Raw genomic sequence first — 12,640 nt, 5'->3', positions numbered from 1 at the left:
CAAGTCTCACCCTTCTTTTTGCAAAATATAGTTCTGACCACCATGTGGACAGAGGAAAGGAAGGAGGAAGAAAAGAAGGAAAGAAGAAAGGGAAGGAAGAAGGAAGAAAGGAGAAAAAGGAAGAGGGAGAGAGGAACTCATTCAGGAACCAGATCTTCTCTGGCTGGAGAAGGAATGGAGAGGAAAGGCTACTAAAGTCCCTGTCAGCAGAAGACAGTAGGGCTGAACCTCTCGGCAACCAGGGGGCACTAGCTGGTTCCCTTAAAATCTCAGGGCCTAATTTCCTTCCACTCTAAAAAAGGAAATGACTGGTGTAGGTGAGCGCCCTCACAGGAATTTTCTGAGTAAAGTGCTGGCAAAGTAACAATATGGAATAGAAACGGGAGGTATTATTACTAGTATTTGCCTCCAAGTTCACTGGCTGACTTGAGGACATAACCAAGCTTTCCTCTTCCCCTTTCTGGACAGTCCAGCACCAGGACTAGATAATAAATTTTATCCCTTAAATGGAGTAAGCAGCACTAGCCACTGCCTTTTGATTCCCATCCCTATACCAACCTGTGTCAGGCCCTCCAGATGAACACTCACCTGCAGGGTAGGAGATTGAAGGTCTGACGTGACCAGAGAGTGGTTAAAGTGATAAAGTGCAGCAGCAAAGTCTTCATCTGATGAACCTTGAAGACAAGAAAAATAATCTATATTTTCTACCAACTGCTCCTGACAACCTTCCAGGCCATCAGCAACACCAGCCATCTAAAGTCTATAGAAAGAATCCTTTGCTACTCACCCTTGAGCCCATCCTTGTCCACCTCCTTGATGATGCTGGCTAAGGTAGCCATGTGCTGCTCAGACAGAGAAACACTCAAGTAATTGCGAATAAAGTTGTTTCGAGAGTTCAACATGGAGGAGGTGAGGAAGTTCAGAATGTTAGAAGCCAAACCTAAAAACTGAAAGGACAGAGAACAAGCTCCTCTCAGGTTTAGTACTAATATATATGGGAAGCCTCAAAGAGAGGAAACATCAGCCAAGCATCTGATCATGTTGTATGACACGACATATGACTGTATATTACAATTAAACACATGGGGAAGGGGCCAATTCTTTTTGCAAACATCAAGGTCTAGTTTGTAGCTGTGAAGATCTCTTACAAATGACTCTAAGGACGACCATGATGGGATCACAGGGCTTAGGCTGAGAGCTAGAGGAAACTTTAAAGATGCTCTAACCCAAACTCACCATTTACAGATCAATGAAGATATAGTGAGTAGCCCAAGTCCCACAACTAGTCAATTTCAACATCAGTTTTGTCCCCCAGACTTCACAAACAAAGGCACAAGGACCCAAAGACCATCCATATCCCTTGTCTGCCCTCTGTCCAGCTGCCAATAGGATGCCCCCAAAGAACAGACACCAATCTCGAATGGCTCCTTCTCACCCCTGCTATTAAGGCCAAATCCTTGTTTGCCACCAAAGGTCCTTCACTTCAGCTTCTGATCCCATTCCTCCCAAATCTTAGATACACTCTTATCCACTGACCCCGGCCTCCTGGCTGCTCCTCACTCCTGACCATCCCCCAACCTGGACAGACCCACTTGTTACCATTTCCTGGGTCCTACAAGGTCTAAATGCAGTGCCACATCTGCTCAAAACCGTTCCCAATCCTTCTGTGTTCCAGTGCCGCCTCCCCCATTAGCCTTCTTGTTGAACCTACTCTTTGGGGATAAGGGCTGCCTTTTGCACAGAGCTTAGCACACAGCAGGAGCTTAGTAAGTACTCACTATCTCCTCCTTCCTGTGACAGGTTATTTTATTTCTCCAGAACAGAGTGGTCATTGCACTACATACCTCCTTTGTCCCAGACACTGACTTGATTTCACTACCCTGTGATCAATCTACAGTCATCCATTCACAATCCTATCCTCAAATCAGGGTCTGACCCAGAAGCAATCCAGAGGCCCTCCTGAAGCCCCTCATACCAGCTCGGGGTCCTTGCGACTGGCTAGGATGTTGCCTTTCTCGCCAGCAGCAGGCTTGTTTGGGCTCTTGACGCGAGGCGAGCTCTCCAGCGGTGGAGGGGGTGGGGGGGGGGGAGGCGCCACTTTCTCCTTGCTCGGAGAGATGGTTTCCTCAAACCACTGCCCGAGGATAGGCTCGCTGTCATCATCTGTACAAGAACATGAAGACGTTCAATTTGGTTCAACAAGAACTTATCAAATACTGACTCTATCCAAGGCCCCCTGCTAGTTGTTCGGGTACTTTGTATAAACTGCTAAATGGAGAGGGGCCCCAGAGAGAATCACTGACTCTTCAAATTCAAAGGGACATGAGGTCATGGCCAAAGCATGACTCCCCTCTACAACAAGACAACATCCCAAAAAGCTGGCCTTCAGCCTCTGCTTGGGAAGCTCAAATGAGGGGGGGTTCACTAGCTCCAAGACAAGGAAGGAAATGATGCTTGCCTTTCAGATTTATGCTCCAGGACAAACACCTGAGTTTACGCCTCATAGGATTGCTCATAAACCCCAAGATGCTAAGAATTAGAACCCTCTCTGTACTGGGAGTAGTACCCAGCACACCTGACCAATTATAAGTAAGAAGAAGAATCCAATAGACCTCTTCCTCACCTCCCTCCAGACTCAGGAAGAGTTTTACTCACTATGAGAGAGAGACTCCAGCTTGGGCCTCTGCGAGGTAGGTTCTGCCACTCTGGTAAGCCTGGCTAGAAAAGCCAAACCAGGGAGTATACACACTGCCTTTGGGCTCTTTAAAGAAGCCTGAGATTAGAGGTCGTGACATGGGTCAGCATAAAGAAATGGGGGAAAATGGAACTTCATTTTTAGTTCTGAGGCAGAGAGGAATGAGTTCACCCTAGGTTTGGCTGAAAGTGGCTCTAATCATTCATTCTTCAAATTCCTCTTCAATTAAACTGTTTTGTTGGGGGAATACATCTATATATCTATGCTGGATAAGAGAGAACAAAATGACACAAATAGGAAACAAATGGAACCTGCTGGGGAAAGTCTTATTGGAGTCAGCTCCTCTTCTCTGTAAGAGACAGGAAGGCTAGGGCCTCTACCTTGGCTACTGTCCTCCTCCGTGCTGCTAAAATCATCCTCATAGTAGGTGTTGGAGTCAGTAGAAGCACTGGCATCACTACTCATGGAGCCCTTCCTCTGACGCTGCAAGACACATGCCTAGAGGAACAGAAAGGAAAATGAGGCTCCAGGTGACAAGACAGATCGACAACTAACAAATCCCTGCTTACCTGCCCAGTTGCTCCAAAAGAATTTTTAGTTTTTCTTTTACTTCTCTTGTATTTTACTTGCAAATGCTTACATTAAATTCTTCTCACAGCTATCTTAAAGGGAGAGACATCATTCATGTCTAGGTAAGGATCCCCACCCCGTATTCCAGCCGACTAAGAGAAGGTCCTTGCAGTGTGTGATCCCTATGTGCTCTGATCAATGTGTCAACCTTCTTTCACATGGCTTAAGAGTGATGAACACTGTGAAGGGACATCAGTGGATTTTGACAAGGTAAACCTCCTAGATTCTGTTTGCTCACCAGAAAGGTCTAAAGCCTTGGAATCTTGCTTAGAGAGTCACTACAATTGTATAGTCTCCTTATTTCATTAGCATAAGTTATCATCTCAGGCAAAAGTAACTTTGAAAGTCAAAGAGTTATTACATTTAAAATACTTTAAAAATTCCCAATAATGATCTGTTAGGACTGTTGGCCCACCTTTCTGTACGAGGTAGAGAGCAAGGTCAGCAGCAGATTTGTGAGTGGAACAGAGTCAATCAATCGTTGAATTCTCTGTATTGACGTACTCTGAGCCATGATGCTCAGAGTTGCAGGGGGGCCATCTGCCTCCCAACCCTAGAGATGACAACATGAATCATTGCATGAAACTAGACAGATAAAAAAGCATACCTACTATATCATAAGCCTTTCTCTCAGGTCCACCATCTCCTTACCTTATAAAGAGCCTCTACTTGCAGGTCTTGAAAAAGAGATGTTAATAGTTTGATTGAATGGTTTGCCAACACTACAGAAAGGACCCCAAATCCTTGATGGCTGTGGAAGGAAAAATTACCGTAAGATCTTAAGAATGATTAACAGTACCTACCAGAAAAAGCAAACCTCTAAGATCTAAAAATTTTTCACTTCTTAAATGCTTTTAAGCCAACAATAATTAAGAACTGAGTAGCAAAATTATGATATTTTAAAATCAGCGAATTTCAGATATACTTTTTAAGATCTGGTATTATATATTAAGCTAAATGCTATTATACCCACTGACCAATATTACAGTATTTATATAGTGGTTGATAAGTCAACAAGCATTTCTGCCTACTATGTGAAAGGCATATTATTAAGCACTGGGCATACAAAGACAAGAGTTCAATGTCTAATGAAGGTGATAATATACAAACAATTATATCCAAATGAGCCACACACACACACACACACACACACACACACACAGGCTCAATTTGGAAGAACAGATCAACAAGCATTGGAATTAAGGGGGATTGAGAAAGGCTTCTTATAGAAGGAGGGATTTTAGATGAGACATGAAGGAAACCAGAAAAGCCAAGAGATGCAAAGAAGACTCCAGGTTTGGGGGACAACAAATGAAAATGCACAGAACAGGGAGAACAAAGAGGAGGACACTGTCACTGGATCAAAGCAAGAAGCAGGAAAGAGAAAGGAATAAAGAAATAAGAAAATGGGAAAAGTTATCAAAACCTCTAAATGTAAGAGGATTTTTTTTTTGATCTTGGAGTTTAATGAGATGATGAACTTAATGAGAAATTAAATGTCACAATTTAAACTTGTTTAGAGATTCGTTTGACATTGAAAGAACTTAGGATAAAACTTTGCTATAAAATCATTCAAGTCTAGTTAGTAGAAACAAAAATTAATTTAAATCCCTATTTCACATTATATACTACAATAAATTTCTTTTGGATCAAGGATATAAAAATCTTTTTTGAAATAATAAAAATTGGAAGAAAATAGAATTAAATATTTTAACTGTGGAAAAGAAATATTTATATCAAACAAACAGGAGAAATTTAGAGAGGATTTTAAGTTTCTAAATTTATATAAGTAATTAAGCATTAACTAAAATAAAAAAAGTAAATTGATAGGAAAAAAAGATTTTAGCAAATATATCTGGTACAAGTCTAATATATAAAATATTTCTAAGAAACTGGTACAAATTTTTAAGAGTAATAATACTCAACTTTAAATGGTCAAAAGATATACAGTTTATAAGAAGACACCGAAGCCATAAAGGACCACATGAAAAATATTCATAGAGATTTTTTACAAGATAAAAAGGATTCAAATGTACAAAAATATTTATAGTAACTCTTTTTGTAGTGGCAAAGAATTAGAAAGCGAGGGGATACCCATCAACTGAGGAATAGCTGAACAAATTATGAAATATAAAGTAGGTGGGAATGCAATTTTGTTCCATAAAAAATGATGAAAGAGATGGTTTCAGAGAAACTTGGAAAAACTAGGATGTACTGCCACAGAATAAAATGGAAATAAGAAAACAATCTTCATGGAAACAGCAAAATTGTAAAGATAGTCAACTTTGCAAAGACTCCCAACTCTGATCACTACAATGACCAGACACAATTCAAAAGGACTAATGAAGAAACATGCTATTCAGCAGCTCCAAATACTTCAAAAAGATAACTGATGGATTGAAAGTGCAGATTAACATATTTTCTTTCCTTCCTTTTTTTCTGGACATGGCTAAAGTGGGAATTTGTTTTGCATGAGTATAAATATTTGTAACAAATTTTGTTTTTCTTGACTTCACAATAGGAGAAGAAAAAATTTGACACCGAAAATAAAACAATTTTTTAAAGTTAATACAAATGACAATAACCTTAAGGTTATTGCTAATACAAGTGCAACTATAAAATTGACAAAAGCAATTAAAGATGACAAAATTCAAAGTTTATGAAATTGTAAACGGAAGAACAATCTGGTAATACAAAAAAAAAAAAAAAAGTCAAAATAAAGGTCATATATACTTTGACCCAGGAATACCCCTTCCCTCAAAAATACTCTTCTGTTAAAGGGGAAAAAAAAATCAGAAATAACTTTTATGTATCTAAAGGCTGGGAAATAGTAGAGCAAATTGTTAAATAGCAAACTAATGTAATCATTATTATTATTAAAGGAAAAAAAATAAAGACTGGAGAGAGTGTTAGTAGATCCTTAAAAACATCAAACATTAGGAATATAAGAAAATGTGGGAAAACACAAAATTTTACAAAGAAAACAAACAGAACACACTTTTTTACAACTGCATAAAAAACAAATCCTTCTATAAATATGAAAAAAGAGACCAGGAAAAAAAAAAAAAAGTGGTAACAAGTCGCTACTACTCATGATTTGTTGGAAGTATATACTTTTCAAATATAGATACAAGATCCATTTTATAGACATATGATAAAAGAACAGATAAAAACAGTTTTCTTAAAATAAATGCAAACTACTCACAATTCCTTGAAAAAGTGTTCAAAATTACTAATAGAGAAATGAAAATTACAATCCTGAAGTGATGTTATGTTTATCAAAATAGGAAAGATACAAGATATGACAATGCAGACAACTGATAATTGATGAAACTTAAAACTGGTTCCATTGTTTTAATCTAGAAAACAATTTGGAATTTATTCCTACCCTTTGATCCCCTCTCCTGGGACCACTGAATTATCATCTCTATGAAGACTGATCACCTATATATTTAGATTATAGATCTCTCTGTTGGACATCCATCTCACACTGTTTTTTCTTTGTATCCCCGGTACTTGGACAATGTCAGGCATATAATTTAATAAATGTTTGTTGACCAACTGGAAAAGGATTCAATTTGTGCATGGGTTGAACTAGTTTCTTTAAACTCTCAAATTTTGTAATTCTGTAATCCTAAAGAAATTTGTGTCAGCAAGAAAGAACCCATGTGTATAAAAGTATTTACCAAAGTATTATTTATAACAAAAATCTTAAAACACAATAGGCACCCGACAATCAGAAAGTAGTTGGGAAAAAATCTGGTTTACTATTGCAATAAAGTATTATTGCATTGTAAAGAATGACACATATAAGCAACTGAAGAGTCCTCTGAAACACAACATATACAATGTATAAATGTCTAGAGCAACATATACAGAATCACTATGGAGAGAGGAAACAGAAATTATACACAAGGGTTAATTTTAATGTCAAATTACCAAAGTCAAGTAAACACTCTTTTCTATTAATAATTGATAACCAAGCTGTTTTGTTACTTGGTAAGAGTGTTTGTTTTGGTGTTGGTTGGAAAATATCCATCATGTTGAAACTGAAAAATGTCAGTAAGTTTATTTTTTTTTAATATGGCATATGGTTATTTATATATAAATTTTATTTATTTAAATGTTAAATTTTACATATACATATTATCAAATTAATTTAAAAGTGGTTAAAGTGATTTATTTGATAAACTAAAAATTATATTTAAATAAGACCTTTTCTTTTTTGTATATTTATTGAGATTAAATCACAATAAATTATTATTTTTTAAAAATACAACTCATTTCTATAAAGTGACTAATCTCAAAATCAAGAGAGAAAATCAATAAATTCTACTGTCCAAATGAAAAATTATCACTTTGTATTGAAACTGTTTCTCTCCCTCTGAAGACATCCCCAAGCCCTCTTACCTGGCTTTTCTCAATACCTAGAAATAAAACTACAATCAGCCCTTGAATTCAGTACTCTACTTAATCATGGAAAGGTATAGACAAGAACAAGTCTAGGATATACTTCAAGGAGGTCAAAGACAGAAAATTCTCATACTGACCAAAATATTCGTACTAGAATTTTATGTAGTAGCAAAGATATGAAATAAAGCAAATACCTGCTGATTACAAAAAGGCTAAACAAGTTATGGTGTATGAATAATTCAATACTACTATACTACAAGAAATGACAAATATGAAAGAATTCAGAAAAATACAGATTTATTTACAAGAACTCATCTAGAACCAGAAAATCTACACACAAACTGACCACAATAATAATAAGTGCAATGAATAAGAAAGCAAAACTGAATGTTACATAATTATGCCTAAGCTTGGTTCAAGGAAAGAGATGAGAAAAAGCACCTCCCCCTTCTCCTTCATGCAGAGGTGGAAGACTGGGTATAGAATAAAGTATTTACTTTGTCAGATGTGATTGGTGCATTGGTCAGTTCTGCAAAACTGTTCAATTTTTTAAAAATTCTTTACAAGTAGATTGTTGGGCAAAGACTAATTTAGAAAAGGGATTGTAAAAATAAATGCTACTATTTTGAAAGAGGAGAAGAGAGAAAATGAGGGAGAGGGGAATAGGACTTTAACAACATGTTTATACAATCTCAAAATTTAACCTTTTCCCTTGCTATCAGTAGTGCTTTCTGTCCAGATTTTACTAGAATGTTGAATTGTTATTGTAATCAATTTTACTGTACAAAGTGATGTGATTTTATTAGATTAAGCTTATAAACCTGAAAAATCTTCACTCAAGCTGGGAATACTTGGTCATTATTCTATCCAAAAAGTTCAAACAAAAGAGGAAGGGGAAAAAACGAAAAAAAAAAAAAATCCTAAAATTTCACAAAGGCATAAAAAGACCTAGGAACTCACATGATTCAACCTGTTCTCTTTATAACATCCCTGAGAAATAGCTCATAATTTGCTTAAAAACTCCCAGCGATGAAGAAATCATTATTTCTCCCCAACAACATCATATTCCATTTTTGGTGAGATCTTATCGTTAGGGAATCTTTCCTTACATTAAACCAAAATTTCCCTCTTAGCAACACCCCCTCTCCAATCTGCCTCCCCTCCCCCCTTTCTCTCCCCTAGGGTCAAGTCACAATCCCACCTTTCATATGCCAATCCTTAAAACAGGTGAAGAATATTGATCATATCTTGCTCCCCCTACCCAAATATTCTATTCTCCAAAGTTCTGCAAATATATTAAGATCCTCATTGATGTTCTTTATTGATTTTATAAAAGGAAATGGGAAAACAAACCAAAAGCAACTAATTACATACCCTTTCCCAGGTCCCAGTTTGGGAGAGCCCACACCCTCCTTTGTCCGAGCAATGATGTCTCGCACTCTGAGGGCAGCCAGAGGATCTTTCTCTTTCCCCTTATCAGCTAAGGCAGTTGGGCTGAGATTCAGAATGAGGAAGAGACTGTTCAGCAAACACCATGCACCCAACAGCTGAAAGTTCTGGTAGTGCTGGGGTGAAAGGCAAAGCACAAATGAGAATCTGAGGAAATCCAAACCTGAAAAGCAGCAGAAGATAAGCTCTGCTAAGAGCTATGCTTCCTACCTCACCACCAGCTCGCCGGGAGTTGCTGATGGCCTGCCCAATCATCTCGTAGATTTCAAGCTGTCAGAAAAAAACATACAAACAATGGGAATCCACAGAAACCACCCAATAATAAAAGGAACTCCTGCCCATATCCCATCTACGAAGTGGATACCACTAAAGTGATATCTCAATTACAGAAAGTCTATTGCCAAAACTAAGCTGTGTGTGTTACTGAATAATTAAAGGAAAAAAAGTAAAACTCATTGGGAACAGTCCAGCCACATATAGTCACTATCCAACCTTACCAACCAAACCTCTATCTCCCCCCAGTCCTTGCCAGGGCATAAGCATCCTTGGCTTACACATTTCTGGACAATTGTAGCAGCATCATTTTCATAATCTTCTTCTTTGGAGCTTGTGGAGCCTGTCCGCACCTGTTGGGTGCTGCCCACGTGAAGAATGGCCATACAAGTGGCCACACTCACACCTGTAACAAGAGTAGAAATTCCATGACTTCCTGTTGAATGAATAAGACTAAACCAATTTTAATAATTCCTGGGCACCTGAAAAGATTTGTATAAAACAAGGTCTGAAAGACTATAAAGATTCTTCCATTTAAAATATAACTATAACATAGTAGAAAGTAAGCTCACACTCAGGCCCCATATACTTTCAGACATCAAGGTAAGGGGAGGAACAAAGGTATCACAGGCTTAACAGAGAACATTTACAATAATAAGTACCATTGTACATAAGGCACCTATCGTATTGTACCACTTTCAAAAAACAGAATGGAAAATACAAGGGTAGATGCAATCCCAATAACAAATAATGACTATCACAACAAAAACTGGAGTTAAAACAGCTCTCAGGCTGAGAGCAAAACAACAATGAAACCCACCCATCAAAACCAAATAACGATTCAAATTTCAGAGATTAAACCACAATCCCAATTTTGGAACCTCGTATCCAACATGGTAACACCAAAGTCTCTGATCAACTTGATGTACCTCAAGAAAATCCAATAGTAGTTAAAAATTCAAGTCTAAGAGAGCCCACTTTTGATTCCTTCTTGTCCATTCCATGCTTGCAATACTCAAGTTCAGACTCTTATCTCTCATATATAGATTATGGCAACGGTCTCTTTCCCTCTGAAACATCCTAGATGTAAAACCGACTAGCTAATAATCCTAAAATACAATTCAGATCATGTCATTCCATTCATTCAAAACCATCAATGGCTTCCCTCTGAAGTGGCTTAAATAAAGTCCAATGAATATAGAAATATGTTTAGAAGAATTACACATAGTTAACCTATACTGGACTGTTTGCTGTCTATGGGAAGGGTACATGGAGACAGAGAGAAAAATTTGTAACACAAAGTTTTGCAAAGGTGGATGTTGAAAACGATCTTTGCATGTATTTGGAAAAATAAAAAACTATTAAGAAAAAAAGAAAGAATAAAATCCAAGTCCAAATCCTCAATGATTTGATCCCTGCTTATTCGAGGTTTATGTTTCACCACTCACAGATACTAGAGCCAAATGGATATATGGATACCCAAACTAGAATTTTTCTACTGCTATGATACTCGGTCAAAATCAAATATCATCTCTTCCCTGAAGCCTTTTCCTTTGATTTCCCCTTTCCCCCCTTCAATCCCTTTGGTCATCCTCTACTGCTCATTTAAAAAATTTCAACTTCTGTCTATTCTTATTTGCATATGTACTTAACATTCTAAACTCCCTTGAGAGTAAAGATACTGATTCATCTTAGCAACTGGCACTCGGCAAACAAGAACCTTCTATCTGGCTCAATAAATATTTGTTCAATGGTTGAATGAATAATACTAAACCAATTTTAATAATTCCTGGGCACCTCAAAGCCAAGTTTCTAAGGATACCTCTCTAATCAACTATTTTTAGAACTTAATTCCCAAGATACACCAAGCCCTCTTTGATGACCTTAAAATTAAGAAATAAATAATTCTATTAAACAAATAAACTGTAAGGATCATGAAAATATGAAAATAAGAAAAGGTTATAATCTAATGAGGGAAACAAGAAAGAGATAAAATATATAGCAAAATTTAACTGGTATAAGAAGACAGATCAAAGTGCTAGGAAAAGTCTGAAGAAGGAAAAATTGCTTCATTCAGGAAGGGAATGTGAAAACACTTCATGGAGGAAGCAGAAGCCAAGTTGAAAGCTGGACAGGAAAATACTTTAATAGGTAGAATTTTGTTTTCTATTTTGCATATTTATATATTTCTTTGGGTTTTGGGAGGAGAATACACACACACATACACATACACATACACACACACACACACACACACACACACACACACAAAGGCAGGTACAGCTAGGGATAGTGAAGACAACTGGGGAAAAAATCTGGACTAGAACTGGATGGGGAGCAATCCAATTTCCCTATACCAAGTATGTGAAAAGATTTGTATAAAATAAGGTCTGAAAGACTATATTCTTCCAATTAAAATATAACCATAACAGTAGAAAGTAAGCTCACACTCAGGCCCCATATATTTTCAGGCATCAAGGTAAGGGGAGGAACAAAGGTATCACAGGCTTAAGAGAGAACATTTACAATAATAAGCACCATTGTACATAAGGTACTCTGTCAAGCACCATTGATTTCTCTACGGCAGAACAGAGAATGAACTATGGGAAACTGCCTGGACAGAAAGTATCAGGTAATCTTACAGGGAAATAAATCAGGCAATGAGCAAAAATCAGGAAGATTCTCAGGGCTAAAAAGCCCATTAATTACTAACCTGCATAGAGACAGCTAAGGCTGAGCACTGTCACATCTTGTAATCGAGCAGGATTAAGGGGTTCCAAAACAGGGAGAGAAAGGGTGTCCAATGCCATGGTTACATCAATGACTAATGAATGAAAACTATAAGATGAGAGAAGACAGGATGAGTGTAGGTAGCCCTTGCATTATCTTCCCTTCTACAACCCTCAAGTCACAGTACCTAGCAATAAAGGGTTAATTATAGCTCTCTTGGACATAACCTTTGCAACCTCTTACCCATTACGGACAGCAGTGGCATCTGCCACTGTTGCAGGCATAATGAAGAAAGAATTAGCCAACACGGCATCTTGGAACCGATTGATGTAGCGTAGAAAATATGGCAGGTTCAAACACACACGGAGCAGCTTCTCTGAGCCACCTGCACCAATGATAAGGTAGAGCTACAAACAAGACTCTCTGATTTTTAACCCCTTTTAACAGAGA

The 12,640-nt window shown here is 37.4% G+C and overlaps 1 protein-coding gene across 1 annotated transcript in view; it reads right to left on the bottom strand.

Annotated features, from left to right (window-relative positions):
* Positions 1–12,640, bottom strand: part of UBR4 (ubiquitin protein ligase E3 component n-recognin 4) — a 142,734-nt gene that overhangs the window by 119,563 nt on the left and 10,531 nt on the right. Inside the window, exons 7-18 of the mRNA XM_031961544.1 lie at positions 12,434–12,575; positions 12,174–12,298; positions 9,742–9,866; positions 9,398–9,457; positions 9,113–9,303; positions 3,977–4,076; positions 3,741–3,878; positions 3,076–3,193; positions 2,656–2,718; positions 1,976–2,163; positions 788–947; positions 589–674 (exon numbers count right to left, since the gene is read on the bottom strand). Coding sequence (XP_031817404.1) covers positions 589–674; positions 788–947; positions 1,976–2,163; positions 2,656–2,718; positions 3,076–3,193; positions 3,741–3,878; positions 3,977–4,076; positions 9,113–9,303; positions 9,398–9,457; positions 9,742–9,866; positions 12,174–12,298; positions 12,434–12,575 — 1,496 coding nt within the window. The remainder of the gene's footprint in view (positions 1–588; positions 675–787; positions 948–1,975; positions 2,164–2,655; positions 2,719–3,075; positions 3,194–3,740; positions 3,879–3,976; positions 4,077–9,112; positions 9,304–9,397; positions 9,458–9,741; positions 9,867–12,173; positions 12,299–12,433; positions 12,576–12,640) is intronic.

This window comes from Sarcophilus harrisii, chromosome 3 (genome assembly GCF_902635505.1).
Source record: "Sarcophilus harrisii chromosome 3, mSarHar1.11, whole genome shotgun sequence".
Lineage (NCBI taxonomy): Eukaryota > Metazoa > Chordata > Mammalia > Dasyuromorphia > Dasyuridae > Sarcophilus > Sarcophilus harrisii.
The sequence above is the reverse complement of the archived record's forward strand: the minus strand, read 5'-3'. Positions and strand labels throughout refer to the sequence as shown.